At 43.7% G+C, this 22165-nt stretch overlaps 1 protein-coding gene across 1 annotated transcript; it reads right to left on the bottom strand.

Moving 5' to 3' along the window:
* Positions 1-14191: 14191 nt before the first annotated feature.
* Positions 14192-20905, bottom strand: LOC125554424 (protein neprosin-like). Its single transcript, XM_048717985.2, has 7 exons — positions 20729-20905; positions 17658-17744; positions 17298-17543; positions 17025-17192; positions 15589-15642; positions 15330-15476; positions 14192-14560 (listed from the first exon to the last, which is right to left on the bottom strand). The coding sequence occupies exons 1-7, from the start codon at positions 20897-20899 to the stop codon at positions 14192-14194; spliced, it is 1242 nt and encodes a 413-aa protein (XP_048573942.2). The 5' UTR covers positions 20900-20905.
* Between the last annotated feature and the right edge of the window lie 1260 nt (positions 20906-22165).

Below are 22165 nucleotides of genomic sequence, written 5' to 3' on the forward strand. Positions count from 1 at the left end.
CAAAAAATTTCCGAAAATTAATAAATTTAGATGTTTAAATATTATTTTAGTAAATCATAAAATGTTAATAATATTCCTAATTTGTGGAAAACATGTTCGCATGTTCAAAAAATGTTCGCAATTTTGAAAACAAATCTTTGGGAAATCAAAAAATGTTCAGAATTTTTATAAAACAGTTTGTGTATTGAAAATGTTAATAAAATTGAACAAAATTTAGCCAATTCAGAAAATGTACATGAATGCAAAAAAATATCCTAAAAATTCGAAAATTGTTCATGACTAACAAAAAAGTTCATTCAATCCTAAAATGTTTGCTGATTGAAAAAATGATCATGCATTTCAAAAATGTTCGTTAAATATAAAAAATGTTCATGAATTGAAAAAATTGTTCAACAAATTTCCAACAAAAATGTTCATCGGTTTAGGAAATTTTTTATAAAATATTTTTAATTTCAAAAATGTTTTAAAATAGTATAAAATGTTCATGAATTCTAAAAATGTTCTTAATTTCAGAAAATTTCGAAACTTAGTAAAAGTGTTCATGAATTTGAAAAATGTTCACAATTTCAAATATGTGCACGAGTTTTAGAAAATCTTCATGATTTCAACAATTGTTCATGATTTGATGAAATTGACAGTGATAATGTATATCGATGATGTAGCAAAATGTGGTCAACACTATTGGATATTATGATTTCTTTTTTCTCCCATTGTAACGCACGGGCCCTTTTGCTATGGGTACAAGTTCTAGCTTTTGTTGACTCGCCTAATTAACTATGGTTCAGTAATGTTATCTTGCAAGTTCAAGCTTTTGTTTACTTGCCTAATTAGCTCGAGAGAATTCCTTATTTGTCATTTTCTTTCCTTTTGGTCCCCTAATTTTTTTCATCCCTTTTTTGACACTCAAACATTATTTTATGCCCTATGTGACCCTTTCATCCATTTTTCCATCCAGCGGTGTTAACTAGGACGTGCAACGACAATTTTGTCCCTGATAGTAGTATGTTACCTGTAAAGGGAAGAGAAGGGGGCATGAAGTTGCCACGAGCGCACACGGCACTGATCCGGGCCGGGGCCGACTGGAAGTTCCCCGTGTGCACGGCGGCGCTGAGGCTGTCGGCCGTGTCTGTGCATCGTGTTGGTTTTAGAACCCTAGTTCGTATCGTCCAGAAACAGCACATACGTGCAAGCTAGCACACGTGAGCAGCTTGATTGATTTTCAAGCAGCAGCAGTGGACGTGCAAAGCTTGCAGGCTGGCAACTTTACTCTCGCGGTCTTGCCGTAGACGTACGTACGAGACTAGCTTCTGCTGGATCGATCTGACCGTCTCTCGGAACGTAGCGACTTCTCTCGTTGGAACGAACACGAAACAAATATAGATGAATTGCCACAGGCTATGTAGTGCAAGTCGCCGGCCAGTCCATATGTGCACGCAGTGGCGGAGCTTGAAAGAAAAGGTCAGGCGGGCCGGACTAAAGGAGACCACAATTTCTTTTTCAAATTATGAATCATAAGGACACGGTGGTGCTATTCTGTGCGAGCACGCATAATTGCTTAGCGTGCGCTCCGGCCTATGCTAATTAGGCGGGCTGGGCGGTGGAGAAGTCTACTCTCGATCACTAATTTGGTTGAGGGTAACGGTCCTTGCAAAATAAAGTAACGCATTTAATTTTATTACCATGCCTAGTCCACTGTATCCTGATTCTGCGATCACTATTCATTGGCAGTAACGAGGATACTAGAGATGGTAATGGACAAAGAATACTTACCAGGCAATGAGTAATCACTGGTTTAAGCCCTAAACATAGCAAAATCTTGCTAACATGTAGTTACAAATTACTACACTCACTATTGGCTGTAGTAAAAATGATGGAGTGGATGGTAATGAAAAAAATAATTACCAACGAAAAAATTGTAGATGCTTTGATCCTGGCACATGGTAAACCTAGTAAACTAGCCCGATATGTAGTAATGGATTACTACATGTGCTTGGAAAAAACACTTGAATGATCGCAAGAATGAAATAATGAAGTGCTCTTGATATATATGGTAAAAAATTAAAATGATTATAGACTCTTCTGCACTACTCTTTGATCCTCTAATCATAAAATAATCACATTATAATGTTAGAATGAAAATTCATTTATTTTGCAAATAAAAAAGAAAAAATCATTGCTTCAAGTAAATACTTGAAAATAGTTTCAAGCTATAGTTCCAAAATTGTAAGCATTTGTTAGTAGTCCATTTAGTAATTGGTTTACCACATATTGTGAATACAATTATCATTTATAGTGTAACCTACTGTAATAATACAACAGTGGTAAAGAATTTGCATCAGAAATGAACTTATGGTAACGGTGTTATCGCTCCGCACATGCTAATTTTGCTAGTCACTTGGTATGTAGTAATTGCATTACGATTAGGTTTACTATTTTATAAAAAACTGGGCACGTAATTGATTACTATATTTCCTTTGCTAACTATAGTAAGCTGTTACTATGTTTCATGTATTCATTACTATACGCCCATGTGGTGGGAGGAGGGACGGGGCATGGACCTGTCGTAATTTCATTAAATCATTACGATGGAGTTCCCACCGAAAACTGAGGCACGTGCACACGAGGGGAAATCCACTGGGTAGTACTTTTTCACCATCTCACATATATCACTAGCTTTGAATCCTCTAAATTTGTTTCTAGGAATCAAGGTGGCGCTAATGGTTAGAAGATCCATTACCTTCTCATTGAAGTTTCAGTTCAATTCAAATAGTTGAGTGTCAAGTGTCGAAAAGAAAATTTCCACTCGAAAGTAATGCTCCTTGGTGAAGTGGTCAGGTTGACGACTGGCACGACCACCACGCATGATGTATGTTTCCTCAAAGTCAGGAATGTCAATGGAATTGTTTACACAAAACTCAACAACTGTAGTAATAAATACTTGGTAGCCATTATCTGATCTCAAGTCTTGAAGACATTGTTTTGTTGAGGATACCAGACGGACAACATTCACATTATCTTGTGACTTCTTTTGCAAAGCTTGGCCAAGCAATTCAGTTATCTCAAATATTTCCTTCATCAAACATAAGATAAAAATGAAGACAAGGCAAGTTTGCGCGTATACGACCAGTGTGTTCTGGTTCCAGTGTTTGCGTGAGCGTCGGTGCAATATCAAGTGCTACAGCTAGTTCTTATATGTCAAGGCAAGTTGCGCGTATACGACCAGTTGAGCCGCAGCTTGATCGTGTGTTCGATCCTTGGGAAAACCCAACAATATCTATGGCTTATTCTTTTTCTGAAGGAAAGGAATGGTGATAGTGGAGCTCTGAAGCCTGGACGTCACCCTTCTCCACGGGCTCCAGCTCTCTCAGTCTCAGCTCATAACCTTCACTCTCTTCCTGCAGCTCCAGTAGATAATGTCGCTGACGATGATCTATAGGACGTCGCAGAGCGCGTGGATGTCGGCAATCGAGAAGGCCTCCGGCAACGCCTGGGGCCAGCCTCCCGGCCTTCCGGAGCTGCAACACCACCCGGATCCGGAACAGCGCCAGCGCGGCAGCTATGCGGCCCTGATGAGGACGCACGCCCTCAGCACCATGGCATGCCCAGCGCAGCACTCCTCCTTGGTCACAACCCGAGGTTGCGGATGACGGTGGAGACGCTGACCACCACCAAGTAGGCGATGGCATCCCCGGTGAAGAGTGCGAGCTTGGACGCACGGGAGGTGAACCCCAAGAGGTTGATAGCGCTGAAGGCCATGAAGAGCAGCGAGAAGGCGGCGTTGCCGGATGTTGGAGTCTAGCCCTAGCTCTCTCCCTCTGGTTGCTCTCTCTTTCACTGGCTCGAACCGAGGAAGAAGAAAGGTTGAAGACACAAGAGACGGTGGTCCGGTGCACGAACACCCGCCCACCGCACGAACGGCTTCTTCCTTCAAGCATGAGCTCAAATCCACACATACAGCAGCCCACACGACGCTGCACTGTCCACTCGTCCACGCCCGCGCGCTCCGCACGCCCTGGCTCGCGCCCACGTCAGGCACAGACACGATCAACACATACGGGCTCCAACAGAACGCCACGATCACCCCCGCTACTATTGCCAACTAAACCACGCATCAAGTGTGCGCACACACGCACACCCCGCACAACACACGAACGCACACTCACAGTCACAGGCTGTACACAAGTCGGACTATGCCAATACAATGGTCACAAACACGCACGACCACACTCTCCACGGCCCAAACCTGGCATGCCCGACGCTGGTCACCTCCACACGGAGATGGCTTATTGCGCCTGTTACCTTAATCCAAACAAGTTTGAAGTTTAGTTAGCAAAAGGTGATCAAGCTTGCCGGTGATTAGGAGACAATCATTGCGGTGATTAGGAGACAATCGTCGAAGTTGCGGTGACGATGAAGTGGTGGCCATCGTTGCAATAAGAGAGAAGTTGTGGTCCGGTAAGTCGCGTCACCGGAGGCAATCGGCAGGACAAGATGAAGAGGTGATCGTCTGCGTGTTGGATCGAGTAAAGAGTGGGATGTTTGGATTAGGGGCGTGAATGTTAGCTTAATCCAAACAAGTTTGAAGTTTAGTTAGCAAAAGGTGATCAAGCTTGCCGGTGATTAGGAGAGTCCGGTTAGGATCTTGATCACATGCGCTATAGGTTTAGGCTAGTCCGTGTCATAATTGGAGTCACCAGTAGCTAGCTAAGTTTGGTTAGGATTTCCTAGCGTTGAGTCCGGTTTGGAATTTATGCTATGTCCGTGTAGGCTTAGGAGAGGTCAAAGGCTCGGTGGTTTATATGCTATATATGCACAGCCCCAACGTGAGATTTGTAACACCACAGAGAAAAGAAGAAAAACAGTTTTACTAAAAATCAGTCGTCTGTTTTCATATTGGCTTCAGGTCGAATTTTCAATCGTTGGATTTAGTTCTGAGATCTATGCTGGTGCGGTGTCCTTTTCGGGCCCGCTTTGTCTTAGTGGGTCTCAGTGGATCGGTTCGGGTTATTTTCGCACCCGCTTTGTTTTTTCAGGGTCGCGTGGAGGATCTGGTCTCTCCTCATCCATGGCGACGACGGCGAGCTCGAGGCGACGGCCGCGAGGTCCTGGCGATGGCGGCGCAGGTAAACCTTCAGATATTATCTTCACTAGCATATCTGCTCCCTTTCTTCTGTCCATTTGTTGCCCCTCTCCTCCAGCATGCCCTTCCCTACCATGGCGCCTTCTCTCTCTCCCTCCCTCCCCTCTCATGGTGCCCCTCTCTCCTTTCCCATGGCACCCCTCCCCCTCCCTTCTTCATGTGGCGCCTCATTACTCTCTATTCTTGTGTCTATGAGTCTGTCCTCTCTCTTCTTGAACCCTAAAACACAAGCAGATCTCAAATCCTAATTCTCTGTGTTTTTGTATAGGTTAATTCGGGTTCAGTTTTGCAAATCTGCAACAATCAAGTCCTAATCCCTTTCCGCTGTTTCAGGTTGATTGGAATTCAGTTTTCAAGTCTCTGCAGCGGTCAATTAAAAAGAAGGTAACAACAATGCTTTTGTGATGTGACACTTTGTGATGATTTTGTTGTGTCAAGATGGAACTAAAATGCTACCATATGCTCAATTTTATTTAATGTGAAAGTCGTGCTAGCTTGTAAAGATAGTATACTACATATACTAGTTACTAGGTTGTTTGTTTTGATTCATGGTGTCCATGAATGTTGTAGTCTTGTGTTACATTCTGCACATATGAAAAACTGCAGCAATTTGGTACAAGCAGTACCCTGAATCACATACTCTGAGGTGTTCCATCTTATTTTATTGTCTCTATATCTTTCTCTCTTTTTTTTGTCGCGTAAGTCCCTGTTTCTCGGTCATTAAGCTTGTACAGGGAGTATGCATATAAGTTTTTGTTGCTTCCCTTGACCATTATTTTTCTTCAAAAGTCAGAAGGTTTCATTGCAACTTTATATAGCTTAAGTTGTAGTCTATGCAACCCCATCTTTTTCTTTTCGTCTCTAGTGTTTTGTTAAACATATACATCCCCCCCCCCCAACCAATTCATACGGGGATTTTTTTTTCTACGAATGTATTGATACTTATGCAAAAGTTGTAGTTCCTTTTTTTTCTATGAGTAGTCTCAACCAGATTGCTTGAGGTGGCCAAGTTCCCCCTTGGTTCCTAATCAGTTGAGCTCTGGCCCATTCTCATATGCTAATCTTTTCTAGGAACATCGCTAGTGTTGCACGAGCACGGAATCGTAGATGTCATTATACACTATTGTAAGGTGTTGGCCAGCTGGCTAGAGACGTGTGTGGTCATGACCTAGTGGTTTTTGTTCATTTTCTTCACTATAGTGTCTTTTGTCCATTTCTTCCTAAGTCTCCTGTTTTGGTCTCTTATATTGTTATCTAGCATTTTCTCTATATATTAATTCTAAGATGAACAACTGACTTCTTACTATTCTTCTTGCAAATCAGTTTGTAGTGTCCTACTTAAGTGTCTACCTTTTAAAATTCAAGCTCAAAACTTAAAATTGGCTATCCTTTTGGTAACTATTCACTCTTTTTTCTTTAGTTTTCATTTTTTGTGTATAAATAGGAGGGTCCTACTTAAGTGGCTCCAGATAGGCATGGTTGTTACCGAATCCTCATTCTCATCCTTCTTCAGTCTCGCCCCCTCTATTTTTTCAATCTGGACTTTGTTTGCCATTCTGTAGGCTTGCTATTTCATTTTTTTTTCATTCATCTGTTTACTTGTCATTCTTCATTTATCCGCCTTGTTCTTCTCCATCTTGTCATTTATACAGGATGGAAAGTCTTCACTTAATTTTCCTTGCCATTCATCATTTCCACTTCTTCATTTTTTGCAGTATTTTGTCTCTTTTTTTGGTCTCAGTTAGCATAGCTTTTTCAGCTAAAAATGATAGTAGATTAGTCTCTCATTTGTCCCACTTATTTTAGTACTCTTCAGTCTCCATGTCGTCTTTTCTTATTTAGCAGTCCTTAGTTATCTTCATTCCTTAGTCTTCTTGGTATTCTTCTCAGTCTTATTATTCTTAGTTATTTTTATGAGTTCTTCTTTCTATCAGTCCTCTATTTCCATCAGTTATCTGCTTCGGAGTCAGTAATCAAGTTCTTCAGGTCATATTCAGTGTGCGTTCCTCAATATGATTTTTTCTTTCTATCAGTCATCTGTTTCAGATTCAGTACTCAAGGTCTTCAAGTCATATTCACTTATTCAGTGTGTATTCTTGAGTACGATTTCAGTGTAGTGTTGCTGGTTGTTATGATTTCTTTTCGGATTCAGTAATCAAGTTAGGTTTGTTATACTATGCTACTCAGGTGTCAGTCTTCAGTGTTAGGTTTTGTAGGTTTATCAGTCTTGGGACCTCTCCTGTTGCACACCACCTACCAGTACCCCACCATATCAGTATCTTAAGTGTCAGTTTTTCTAATGTTACGCGTCTGTCAGTTTAGTGTCCGAACCAGTAGGTTCTTAATTCATTCTGCAGTGTGTATCACTTTTCTACCGATGTGATTTTTTTTAAAACCTCACTCTGTGGGCCGCTCTTTTTTGACAGATGCCATGCTCATTCTCACTACTGCTACGAAGACTCTAACAAAGATGTCTCGAATCAGTCCCTCTTTGCATCTCTATCAAATAACATGAAAACATCACATTCATTTTTTGTTCATATTCTTAAGTGTTCATTTTTCATTATTTTTGTTCGTCGGTCTGTAAGCTTGCCTTCTTAGTCTTATATTAGTTTATCTTAATAGTATCAGTCTTCATTTTATCATATTTAATTATCATTTGCATCTTTCTTCAGTCCTATCTCTCATGGGTCTTGTCTTTTAGTAGATGATTATTTCTGTTGTGAATCTTATGTTCCTGTAAGTGCTAAATTTTTTCAGTTTCTGCACTGGTTTTTTGTTAGATTATTTTCAATTTTTAGTCGTCAGTATACCTAAGTATCAGTCTCAGTTCTCTTCAGCTTTATGTTAAGTGGTTATTATTTCGCCAGTGTTTGTTCAGTATCTTAAGTGTCTCATTGTAGTTCTCTTTAGTTATTTGGTCAGTGTTTGTTCTTGTCTATCAGTTTTATGTTCAGTCATTTATTAGTGTACTTTCCATTCAGCTTATTATTTTCAATTTATTTTGTTGTTCTTGTATTTTCAGCATTCATTTTGAAATGGTTAGACTTGATATGTGTTTATAATTCCTGTAGCTTAAATTAGTTATCTGGTGAGTTTCTATTCTTAATTTTTCAGTCATCTTTTTGCTAACAAATATATTTTTTTCTGCCACATGTGTAACAGTAACAGGGATGGTGTGCCCAATCTGCAAGTCCGACTGAGCTAGCCATCACTCATCGGGTATAAATTTTGGTGTTTGATTGTCTGAAGACATTGAAAGCTCAGTGGTAACATAATTTTGAATATGCTTAATTTATCAGTATAGTCTAGTTCCCTGTCATGGTCAGTTATTAATTTATCACTACAGTCTACTTCTCTGTTATGGTCAATTTTTCATTCATCACGCATTTATAGGAGGCTATGATGTGGATATTACCATACCTCCCTGTATGTTTTGTGATAGCATAATAGTTGTCCTGTTCAGTTAAACATTTCATTTCTTCTTTAGTTCGTGTATGATTTCATTTTTTTTCTTTTCAGATATAAACTTAGTCCTTTTAGCTGATAGAATTATAGCAACTTTAGCTTTTTCTTAGATTTCTTTTTTCTAATTTTCGGTCATTACTTTTGTTGCATTCATTTTCCTTTTTAGTCTATCAATTTTTAGAGTTTAGCTATTTGTCAGTCTCATCTGCAAACGTCTCATGCCCCAACAAGCATGAGGATAGCCTATCTTTTGTTCTTCCTTTTCCATTTTTTTTGCTTTTTCCTGCAGTTTATCCCATGCCACTGAACGGTCGAATTCAATTGCGCCACTGGCGGCATGCTTTTTGAGGAATTTGAGGGGCGCAAATTCATCACCGAGATCAGGAAAGAACACAGGAGGACCTGCATCTGTGGCGTTGGGTGGGAGGACTTCATCACGTTGAACAATCTCAGTGAGGGAGTTTTGCTCCATTTTGTACTCGATGGACCAGTGCCAAAATTGCTGATTTGCATGGTTGCGCCACCTCCCAACCAGGCTGATCTAGCGCTTGAGGCTGATCACTAGTAGAAAACAGGGCTATGGTTCAGGCCGGCTCAGCACATTAGTCCCGGTTCAGTCTAGAACCGGGACTAATGTGAGCATTGGTCCCGGTTCGTGCGGCTAAGGCATTAGTCCCGGTTCACTCGGGCCCTTTAGTCCCGGTTTAAGACATGAACCGGGACTAAAGGGTGCGATGACCTTTAGTCCCGGTTCGTGCCTCAAACCGGGACTAAAGATTAGACCTTTAGTCCCGGTTCATGGCACGAACCGGGACTAATGGGGTTGAGACCTTTAGTCCCGGTTCATGCCACAAACCGGTACTAAAGGTCTCATTTTCAAACTCTACCCCCCCCCCCCTTGGATCGCCTTTTCAGTTTAAAAAAAATAAAAGAAAATAATGGAAATGTAAAAAAAATAAAAGAAAATAAGTTTCTCATGTGATATGTGGTCTAGTTGTTGGGAAAATTTGCAAATGTGAATTTTGACTTTATTTGCAAAATCTCTCTGAAATTTGTAAAAATGGGCATAACTTTTGCATACTAACTCGGATGAAAAAGTTTTTTATATGAAAAATCATCTACTCGAAAAGTTACATCCAAAAAATACCCTGTTAAACATTTTCAAAATCCTCAAAAACCTAATAGAAAAAAAGTTACGGGGCTTTTAAGATCTAGAGTGGAAAAAATTGAAAAATATTCAAACAGTGGGCAAACTGTGGTCAAACAATGATCAAATTAATTATTCTAGAATATTAGTGTTACTAAATAATTATTTTAGTTATTTCAATTTTGGTCAAATCTGGTCAAACTGTGGTCAAACAATGGTCAAACTAATTATTCAAGAAATATTAGTGTTACTAAATAATTATTGTTTTTTAAAACAATAGTTTCAAACTCAAACAGTGAAATGTGTCACTTCATGCTCAAGCAAAATTCCTGAAGGTTAATAGGATTGACATCTTACTATTGTCAGGAAAACAACAAGTGTAGACTTGAAGCGAGGGAGAATAGAACCCGGAAGTTAAGCGTGCTCAGGCTGGGGGAGTGGGAGGATGGGTGACCGTTCGGGAAGTTAGATGATTTGGAATGATGAGGGGTGATTAGAGGATAAATTGAGAAGTGATGAGGGGTGGTGATTACAGACTAGAGGTTAAAATAATTTAGAAGTTTGAAAATAAAAACAATTTCAAAAAAATTTCAATTTTTTTTTAAAAAAAATCATAAAATTTTTTTTAGTCCCGGTTGGTGTTACCAACCGGGACTAAAGGTGGAGCTCCACGTGGCCGCGCCCTTTAGTCCCGGTTCTGGATTGAACCGGGACTAAAGGATGGGTGAGTGGGAGGATGGGTGACCGTTCGGGAAGTTAGATGATTTGGAATGATGAGGGGTGATTAGAGGATAAATTGAGAAGTGATGAGGGGTGGTGATTACAGACTAGAGGTTAAAATAATTTAGAAGTTTGAAAATAAAAACAATTTCAAAAAAATTTCAATTTTTTTTTAAAAAAAATCATAAAATTTTTTTTAGTCCCGGTTGGTGTTACCAACCGGGACTAAAGGTGGAGCTCCACGTGGCCGCGCCCTTTAGTCCCGGTTCTGGATTGAACCGGGACTAAAGGGTCAGGGCATTAGTACCGACACTTTAGTCCCGGTTCAGGAACCGGGACTATAGGCCCTTTTTCTACCAGTGGATGTGTTCACGGAAGACATGAAGAAGAAGGCAAGAGAGAGTGCAAAGATGTATGAAACTCTACTATATTGACCAACGGATACATGGGTTGCCATTTGTGCATCTTTTTTTTGTTCATTTTCAGTGTGACTATTCAATCTTCAGTTTTATGGTCTCCAGTATATTCTTGTTGTGGTCAGTTTTGAACTACAGAAGAAAGTTCAAGGGACATATAGCTAAGCGAGACTCTGGTTTGCATCCAGCATCATGTTTACTTGGCTCCTATTTTGTTACTTTTTTTAAGCTATACTGTCACTCCCATTTAGTCCATGTCCACACAAAATGTCAAGGTATGAATCAGTAGCGGGTTTGCAAGTGACCCGTTAGGGAGAGGCGCCAACATGTGTTTGAAGGTAGACGAGGGGGAGGGAGAATACGACCTGAAACTGAAATGAAAACAATCGTTTTTTTGGCTCTACAGTCTGGACTGAAACTACTACAAAGACACGTGTAAAGAACTGTGTGGACAAGAAAAACGACCTAAACCAAATGGGAAAACAGATGACTGAAAATTAGACACTCCCAGAAAAAATAAAGAGAAAAGAGGGCACGACAAGAGCCCTTTGGCTATCAGTTTTGTGTGTGCGTGTGTTCATGCAATTTTATGTGATTGATCCTAAAGGCGAATTTCCAACAGCACCAACAATCATATCCTAATTGATGACATTGTCGCGCGCCTCTGGCACAAGCCGCCGTTCGCTGCCGCTGCAGCTAGCAGCCCACAGTCCCGTGCGCCGCCGTACCGCACCACTAAGCCTCCATAGCGCCACTATGATGGTCCTCTGTGACCTCCTCGACTCCACGACCGCTGTACTCGCCGCACGCACGACATCAGACCGCAAAGCCGCGGACTCGCCGCGTGTCGCGGTTGCCATGCGCTCGCCTCGCACCGCAGCCTTCATGTCCGCCTCGCACGACATCACACCACACAGCCGCGGACTTGCCGCGCGTTGCGGTTGCCACGCGCTCGCCGAGCGCCGCAACCTCCATGTCCGCCTCGCTTGCCGACCTCGCCACCGCGCGCCACGGCCACGAACCTGGTTGCGCTGAAGCCAATTGTTGGAGTCTAGCCATAGCTCTCTCCCTCTGGTTGCTCTCTCTCACACTGGCTCGAACCGAGGAAGAAGAAAGAAGGATGGAGACAGAGGACACTGTGGTTCCGGCCACGAGCGCCCCCCGCATGAACGGCTTCCTTCTTGAAGCACGAACTCGAATCCACACGTACAACTACCCACACGACACCGTGCTCCCCAGTCGTCCATGCCCGCGCGCTCCGCATGCCCTGGCTCGCGCCTACGTCGAGCACAGAGGTGATCAACACGGCCGGTCACCAACAGAAGGCCACGGTCACCCCCCACTACTATCGCGAACTAAACCACGTATCAAATCTGTGCACACATGCACACCCCGCGCCACACATGCATCGCACACTCACTGGCCATACACAAGTCGCACTATTCCTGTACAATGGTCAGACCATGCCCAGACACACACACGACCACACTCTCCACGGACCAGACCTCGTGCGCCCGACGTCGGTCACCACCGCACGGAGATGGTTTATTGCGCCAACAATCACCCCCTTAGCCATGACGTCGTCGCGCGCCTCCGGCAAGAGCCGTTGCTCGCTGCCGCTATAGCAGCCCATAGTTTTGTGCACCGCCGCGCAGCGCCACTGAGCCTCCATGGTCGTAGCACCGAGCCGTCGCTACCGCGGTGCCACCGTGCAGGTCCTTTGCGACACCCTCGCCCCCGCGACCTCCGTGTCGCACGACATCGCATGCAGAGCTGTGGACTAGCCGTGTGTCGCGGTTGCCATGCGCTCGCCATGCACCGCGTCCTCCATGAACACCACGCTCGCCACCGTGCGCCAAGGGCCTGAACCTGGTAACTCTGATGCCAATTGTTGGATTCTAGCCCTAGTTCTCTCCCTCTAGTTGCTCTCTCCCTCTCTCTCTCTCTAGTTGCTCTCTCTCTCTCTCTCTCTCGAACCGCGGAAGAAGAAAGAAGGGGGGAGACACATGACACGGTAGTTCCGCCGCACGAACGGCTTCTTACTTCAAGCACGAAATCTAATCCACACGTACAACAGTACACGGTGGTTCCGGCGCACGAGCGCCCCCGGACGAACGGCTTCTTCCTTGAAGCACGAACTCGAATCCACACGTACAACATCCCACATGACGCCGCGCTCCTCACTCCTCGACGCCCACGCGCTCCGCACGCCATGGCTCACGCCCACGTCGCACACAGACGCGATCAACACAGTCGGGCTCCAACAGAACGCCATGACCACCCCCCACTACTATCGCCGATTGTTCTGGAGACCGACTGTCTCAAGGACACGCTGGCCGCTCGAGATACACTATGATGGTGGATACTATTTTGAGATCCCTACATGAGGGCAGAGAGGTGAAGATCACACATGTTAAGCGTGATCAAAATGTTGTGAGTCATTTTTTAGCTAATTTTGGTAGATGTGAGAATTGCACTGCTATGTGGATTCGATCGGGTCCGGGTATTGTTCCAGAACTTTGTAAGGCGGACTGTCCATTGATTGAGTAACAAAAACACCCTATTTCCCCGCAAAAAAAAGTGTGCGCACACATGCACACCCCGCGCCACATACGCACACACACTCAGAGGCCATAGACATGTCGGACTATGCCAGTACAATGGTCAGACCGTGCCCAGACACACACACGCACGACCACACTCTCCATGGGACCAGAACTGGCGTGCCGGACGCCGGTCACCACCACAAGGAGATGGCTTATTGCGCAAACAAGAGCATGATGAGTCACTCGAGTACGTGCGCGCAACGGCGCCGCAGGCGGCAGTGACATGCATGCCTGTCGCCGCTGGTGCTGGTCCTCGCACAGAATGCCGGCGACACAGGCCTTTGCAATTAGCAGGAACGTGAGAGCCAGGGGCAGCGTGGCCGCGTACGTGAACACGGTGTGCGATAGCTATGAGCAGTGTGAAAATGGATGACGATATGAACCACACCACGTGGAACATGCCCGAGCCGCCACGACACCCGGCGCAGCAGCAGCCCCGACGAAGAACACGATGCCACGAGCTGGGACGCGAGCACCGCCGCTGAAAACGGATCATTTTTTCCTCTAATTTTTTCACGCACGCCTTGCGTATATAAAGGAGAAACGGCCGTAAACATTGTTGTGTGCGTTTCTTTTAATCTCGGCCGTTAACCTTTAAGGTTAACACAGATTTAACGGATGCAAAGAGATGACGGATGAAGAACCATGAAATCATCCACCCTTTAATAGTAGTAGGTATAGAAAGTGGTACTCGTCATGGGCAGTTAGGGTTATTCCCAGTGCCACCATTGTAGATGTAAGTTCCCCAGTCGCCATAGTTGCCACTTTGCACATTATAGCAATTGTTCTTCTCAGTTATCAAGCCCACGTCACTTGGGAGATTGAGACAGTTGGATGAATTTACCACTTGGATGTTCTTGATGTGACTCGCCTTACCGAACCCTTCATTTGGAAAGTGTCCACTACCCATATGTGTGGATGTTTGGCCGACATCAGGTGAAAATATCTCGCCGCCCCACATAATAGTGGAGGCACTATGTGCCAAGTCAGAGAAGATGTACGATGGCCAATACCCAACATTATATCCTCCAACTTGTAGCCACCAATTACCCCCTGCTCGGTCCTACAAGGAAAAATTATATTACTATAGAATAGAACACAGATGATTAAACATGAGGAGGGAATATTGTTTAAATTCTGTAAGTGTCAAAATCAAGGCCGAAAAGGGAACACTAAAGGCGAGGGTGAGCTGACAGGGATGAGTGTTTTTGTTAGTGAGCTCAAATATGATATGTATTATAGATGTGTAGTTTAATCAATTCGCGATTTAGAAGACTTGCACTGTAAAAATATGTTCCAACAACCATGGGACTAAAGCAAGGTAAATTATTTGAGCACTAAAATACTCGAGTCCGCCAATCAAACTGGAAAGAGACAGACCTAACCATCTATGTAACTGGAGAATCTACAACAACAAGACGTCCTCTTGACGATGCATGCAATCATGCATCTTTTTTTTTGCGAGGAATGCAATCATGCATCTTGGGTAAAAGTACGCCCTTCTATGCTAGCCGAGGATCAAGTGGTGGTGCAGACATCCCATAAAATTCACAAGATGTGTAAGTGAACATACAGTTTTCGGATTGAAATTGCCGGTGCATGCAACTCAAAGCAAGAGGTCTCGAGTTTAAATCCTAGGGGATATAATAAAATAAAAATATTTAGTAGACTCCTATTTGAACATTTCGGTGTAAGGGAACCTGCACATCACGGGGAATATTAAAGTATAACTGAATTTCCACTTTTCCCCTATAGCTTCACCACTTTGATTGAATTGGTAGGCGCTCACAACTAAAAATATTTATGATTGGAAATCTTTTCTATTTTGTTACCTTCCAAACTAAAATATCGATGTCATATTGTGTGCCACCATAGGTGGATGTTGGGGAGATACTGCCGCCAATTGTGATTTGATTGCTTGTTTGGATGAACCCCGAGCATAATAGGTTGTAACATCCTGTAGTTTGATACGCATCGCGCTAGAATATTCCATACGACAAAAATTTAGTATTTTTGTATTATTCCAAACCTTAGGAAAGGTCTCAATACTATCATTTATCAAGATAAAATGGAATATGAAGTTTATCTTACGGTCCAGTAGATGAAGAGTCTCGTATTGCTATCACCATATAGATTTGGATAAACCTACAATATTTGTAGAGAGCATAAGGCCATTAGGCACAATGAAAGATAAGGCATAACTGACTAGACCATTACAAAATGTTTTGGACTTGTATAATAGCTATGTCTAAGCATGACCACATGGGATTTATTCATTAGGTGGAAGAGATACATAGATATATAATTGATACCACGCACACACACACATACATACACACACACAGAGAGAGAGAGAGGGAGGGAGGGAGGGAGAGAGAGAGAGAGAAAGTTGTTTGTTTGCTACAACAAACAAAAACAAGCAAGAATAAGTCTTTGTAGACAGCTTGTTTCTCCCTTCCTTCCATTGCAATTATCCAAATACAGTGTGATGCCATGCCAAAAAGGGCACCAATATGAGAAATGCCCATGGAATCTCGCTCTTTTTAGTCCTTTCTCCAAATTCTTTATTCCAATCCCTCGGTAGTTGCATCTTATCCCTTCAACACATGTGATGGCTCATAGAAGTTTGGTTGCTTGTTCGTTTAGTTGAGTCTTTTTAAATGTTCACGCTATACATGCTTATATATCTAGTAAATTCCTTTATAATATTGATGATATAGTTTTCCAATAGCACTTAATAGTGTCAAAAATAATTTCACATGCCTAATGTACCTCACTAGTCCATGAACCCATGCTCCCACAGGAGCATAAGAGACTTAAGTATTTTATAAGATACAAAAGAATTGGATGTTCGTGGATAAAATTTGAGGTCCATGTCTAATCAAATTTCTTATCCTTTTTTTTCACAATCTTGTATATATACCATGCAATTTTATCCCGATAAACAAGACTTCGATTACAAACTAAATTTCACATCTTGATTGATAGTTTTTCCAATTTGCATTTCGGCCCTTTATGTGTTTTACAGGTGCTAATTTGAAAACTTAGCTTGAGTTATGTTAGCTCTTGTTGTAGCCATCCATCATGATTTCATCCGTTAAAATTTTGGCTTCCTAGTTTAATCCGCTATAACTTTATTCATCCATGTGTTTAGTTGAAACAAAAAATGTTAAGAAAAAAATATATTATATTATGCACTCCACTATTGATTAGTAAAGTGTTATGAGCAAACATTTTAGCCAACACCACGGTAACGGAGAAGTTGTGTTTCCGCTATCAAAGAATGGTAAGTGCATATTTAAAAAAAATAAAATTTTTGTGTTACAATGTAATATGTTACAACAATTTAATATGAATATAATATATTATCTATAATGACATTTTGTTGGCCATATAGCATTAATATACTTTAACCTAAGTTGTTATTGTCACTGGCATGTCATTCATTAAATATAAGAGGTAGATTAAATATGTTGACTATCATTACAGTAACCCTAAATAGTAATCTCAGTTACTTCAGGTCTCACCTGCCATCCTACTTCAATGGTATTGAGGTTGTTGTCATTGTAGGAACCCGCAGTGATCCAAAGCTGTGTTAAGCTGAAGTCGTTGGCCCTGGCAATCGCTGGTTTCCACATATTGAAGGTGCCTTTGCTTCCATAGCACTTATCGTACCGTGCAGATGCGGCGGCATACTGCTTAATGGGAGAGAAACAAAGTTAAATGTGTAAATATGACAATAACAATAGTACCAATCTAAGAAGAAGATTATTAATCATATATTCTTAAATGTGTTTTACCTGGTGGCCCCTTAATATGTTGGGTGTGTTAGTGTCATTGATTGGATTGGCAAGTGGGATGCTCCTAGGCATCTTCGTGCCAAACCTCCTAACTGAATTGGCCCTCAAGACATGCTCCTCCTTGGTCCTTCGTATTGGTATGGTGTGCTCAGGGCACTTTCCATTTTGATGCCATGTTTGGGTGATTAGATGGGGTGTGATATTGGAATGATGTTGCACACCTTTTGGGTTGTAAGAAGGACACATCTTAAAATATGACAATTGAGTGATATCCTGATATGTGAGTGTGATATTATGGGGCAGTGCAACTTCTTATAATCAATCGTTATATGAAAATGAAAATGATGTGCCAAGTATTACCTGTATAGTATGGTTCTTGAGGAGAGGATGGTCGAATGCAGGCTGTTTGATGATATGCACACAGTCTATGATATCTCCATCCGGGCTCTGTTAATTTCTAGGAATTAATTATTGTAACAATATAGGAAAAATAGAGAATAGTGCAAGCAAACTAGAAAAAATTAGATCTTTCCTACATTCTACTTATGGACAATGAATAATATAGAATAGGATAATGTGATTTGTTTTTGGTGACTGCATAAAATATCTATACGTTGTATTCATTTAATTTTGTTAAAATGAATAGGGTTCAATATATTAGATTAAATTCATATGTTAGTAAAAATAGGATTACATCTCTAGACACTGCTCACGAGCGCTCATGAGCTTTGTCAATTCAGGAGCGCCTCATACCATACTACATATCAAAATTTTGACAAAATGACACCAAGCCAAAAATAGATGACATTGACTACATGCAAAATTAGTTGCAATATTAAGAAAATGCACTACTTCTAAACTAAACTTTCAAATAAAAATCCATTTCTCCATAGTGTTTTACACCGAGACCTTTTAAGCTAATCCCACATGGGATTATTCTGACAAATAGTTTTGAAAGGAAACATTGAGTCACAAAAAACACGTTTGTGGTGCAAATATGCTTTCTACCTTAGACCAATTTCTACGGGAATGATAAGTCAATCATTTTGTTAAAGTGAGATAATATAGAAAAAAAATACAATACATGTTTGTATTAGAAGTTACTCCCGTCACCTTAATCCGCGTTCGAAAGATATAGGGAAAACTCGTAAATTGTATATATAATTTCGTAACCATGAACATTTATGTTAGCACATGCTATTCATAAAATAGACGGTTTACCGATTCATAAAAATATTTTTAACCATGAACCTTTACTGTGTGTTTCAACACAGTAAGTAGATTTCTAAATCTATCCACCAGAACCGGTCCATATGAAATCTATTTTGGAAGATCTCGTGGTGAGAAACATCCAAAATTGCAAGAAACAAAATATGGTATCATGTTTTCCTTTTAAAAAAATCTCAACTTATGAGTCTGAGTTAGAAAATCACGTTTGTACCATAATTTTATTGTGGTGGGAAGCTGCTTCCAAAAAATATTCGTCGGAACGTGTCCACACAAATATAAAAATTATTGGCCATACGAATAAACGAAATATCGTGGATGTGCTAGTGACGAACATGCCCATATAAAAATATTGGTCATACAAATATGTGTTGGAGTAAAGACAGAACAAAAATCGGTTTGAGTCCTCCGCCGCCGTCTGTCGCCTACATCACGCCTCTACCCCGACCTCGACGGCGACTACACCGGCCATCTTCGACTGTGCGACGAGGTTTGGCAGGCGACGCTCCGTCCGACGCTGCTTTAATGCCACTCCGCTCGCACATCCACCGCCGGCCGTCGCCGCCACTTCTTCGAGCGGAACCGAGCCTACGGCCACACACTGCGCGGGCTTCACGGATGTCGCTAGTCAGTGCGCTGGTTCGGCCGTGGTCCTCGCTGTTCGTGCATGGTGGCTGATCCTGCATGTTGAGCGCTGCTCGTGCATGGGTCATGCATGCTGCCAAACGCACGTCGTCCGGCCTGATCAACCGCACCTGTGCGCGTCTGTGCCGAATTCCGTAAAGATCGTCAATGAGTATGCGTGTTCTTTCACCGATCGAGCAACGGACTGTTACTGTGTCGTCCCATCAGTCGCAGCACCGCCGTTCCATGGTATTTCCTATGCCTGCATCGATCCGCGTGCTGCCGCTGCGTTGCCACTCAGGTCATAGTGCCGCGGCCAGCGGTCCACCTTTGTCTCGTGGTCGTTCGCTTCAGGTCGTCCTCATGGCTGCACCGACCTTCGCACTGCCAATGTGTTGCCTCATCAGGCCTTAGCGAGCGTGGCACGCGGTCTTCGCCGCCTCACCGCGGTTCTTCCCGTGGTTGCACTGACCCGCGTGCTGTCGCTGCGTCGCCCCTTTGGGCCATAGTGCCGCGGCCCGCGGTGCACCGTCACCCACCGTCTCGGTGGCTGCACCGACCCTCGTGCGGCTGCTGCGTCGCCCCATCGGATCGTAGCGAGCGTGGCATGCGGTCCTTGCTGCCGCCCTGAGGTCTTCCCCGCCGTTGCCCCGACCGGCGCGTTGCCGCTGCATCACCCCTTCGGGTAGCACGCTGTCCACTTCGCTGTCCACGCGCACCGACTTCTTTGTGGTATGCGCCGCAACACCTTCCTAGACGCGAGAATGTCGCGTCCGCGCCCGTGTTCATCACGTTGTCGGGTTCTGCCTTGCCTACTTCGAGCATCGTCGACACTCTCCTAACCTAGCCACCGCCGCTCTTCTTTCCTATCCACAGCGACTACCTCGACACCGGCCACCCCGACTCGACATCGACCACGGCGTCCCTCGCACGGCTTCCTCGACCACAGGTACATCATCCTACGCTCTCGGCTACATCGACACCAGCGTAAAGGGCTATCACCTGGCTTGGGCAACTCGTCGGTTTCGTCTACAGTCAATGCGTCCGCCACAGGACACCGTCTGCGGTGCTATCGTTATGACTGCGGGGGATGTCAGTTCATCGGCTACTATTCTATTCAGTCTGACCATCCACAATGCTTTTGTTGTTCGCAAAGCTACCGCTACGATTGCGGGGATGTTAGATATATGTTTTGTAGTTAGGGATTGCCCGGGATTAGATAGAATATTTCCATATTATCTCTAGGAGGTGTCTTGCCCTTCAACTCTTGTGCTCAATATATATTCGTACTCGAGGTTTGATAATATATACATCATGTTACGCCAATCCTTATTTATCCCTTCTACATTCCCAATTTCTTTGCATGCATCTGCATGGTTTGTAAGACTGAGCGACATTAAACACTTACAAGAACACGCAAGCTAATGATAAACAAGGATCAAATTAATGCAAGCTACTCCAGTTAAACATGGATGGTGAACCATGTATGTGTGCTGAGCAGCGCATAACACCAGAGAAGCAAGACTTCCATCGTACAATCAAACCGAACGTGAAAGTACGCGGCACAGCTACATATGTACCTGAATGCTTGCGACAGGAGGCTTATTGAGCCGCCTGAGGAGGCTTCGCACCTCCAGCCGCCGCTGCACCAAATTCCCGGCTGACATCCGGGCTGCCGTCGCCCGGCCCTCCATGAAGAGAAACGTAAGAGCCACAACGAGCGCGACCAAGCACCCTCGCGTCGCCGCCATTGTGCTAGCTATCTGCAAGCCTGTTGGTGTAAGGTTCGTAGATTCGGCTGCCGTGCTATATATGAGTGATCGAGAGGAGGCGGAGCGTCCCGGCGTTTTATAGGGCCAGCCGAGAGTGCAGACGATCGACGTCTCCGTCGGCCTTGTTAGAATACGTATAGGACTACTACTAGGAACTTGGAGTCCATGATGTACACGGCCTTGATGGCCATGACGGAATCGGTCCGTTCTGTAAACGATCTCTGGTCGTGGATCGATCTATTGCAATAAAAATATACGGCAAGGTGATCCCAAGGGAACATCACGCCTGAATGAATCATCTCTTGTTTCTTACAGGCTTGACCTCGCCACCGTATATTTTAGTTGCGGCCGTTAAAGCTTCACATGGTCGAAGAGCTTCAAATGGAGTGAGCACTCACATTATCACAGTACACAATCGTAGCTCGGCGAGGAGGGCGATGAAGCTCAATGAGAAACTGGTGAAGCCAGCACGACTCAGCCACACAGTTAGCGACCGCGCGGTGCCCCGCCTCGGTACTGGATCGGGACACCGTGTGTTCTCGGTTGGAGGACCAAGAGACGAGGTTGGAGCCAAGGAACACGCAGCAGCCCGAGGTGGCACGACGGGTGTCAGGACAGCCGGCTCAGTCGGCATCACTGTAAGCAAGGAGATCATGCGAGGATGAGCGGTAGAGCTGAAGCCCACAGAGTGTGGTGCCACGAAGCTAGCAAAGAACCCGCTTAAGCAGCTGGTAGTGACCATCCATAAGGGCATGCATGACGAGACAAAGCTGCTGCATGGCATTACGAAAGATCAGGACGGCGATAGTGTGTGGGATCGGAGTAGGGCACCCCATGGGTGGCGGATATCTTACTACTAGTGTCGACAGGGGTGGAAATAGGCTTGCAGTTAAGCATGCCGGCACGATCTAAAATCTCAAGCGCATACTGCTCCTAAGAGAGGAAGAGACCAGCAGCGGAGCGATGCACATTCACCCCAAGAAAGTGATGGATATCACCGAGATCAGTCATGAAGAACTCACCGGCAAGGAAGTCGACAAGCGACTGAAGCAGGCTGGTGGTACTGGCGGTGCGGATGATGTCGTCGAGATAGAGCAAGAGATAGACGACAGAGGTGCCACGGTGGAGACTGAAAAGTGAGGTGTCACACTTCGAGGACCTGGTTATAACAGACTAAGAGACAAGCATCAATACAGTGCGTAGATGTCAATTCAACAAACGGGACACATTGGAGGCATGGGCGCA

This window comes from Triticum urartu, chromosome 4A (genome assembly GCF_056163025.1).
Source record: "Triticum urartu cultivar PI428250 chromosome 4A, HENAU_Tu73, whole genome shotgun sequence".
In the NCBI taxonomy this organism is placed as follows: domain Eukaryota; kingdom Viridiplantae; phylum Streptophyta; class Magnoliopsida; order Poales; family Poaceae; genus Triticum; species Triticum urartu.

Bases quoted from the DNA above. Each gene is read 5' to 3' on its own strand.
- LOC125554424 (XM_048717985.2), bottom strand. From the start codon at position 20,899: ATGGCGGCGACGCGAGGGTGCTTGGTCGCGCTCGTTGTGGCTCTTACG. The intron at 17,544-17,657 runs GTAATACTTGGC...TCATATTTTAAG, and splicing joins TCAAGAACCATACTATACAG to ATGTGTCCTTCTTACAACCC. The intron at 14,561-15,329 runs GTAACAAAATAG...TTTTCCTTGTAG, and splicing joins TCGATATTTTAGTTTGGAAG to GACCGAGCAGGGGGTAATTG.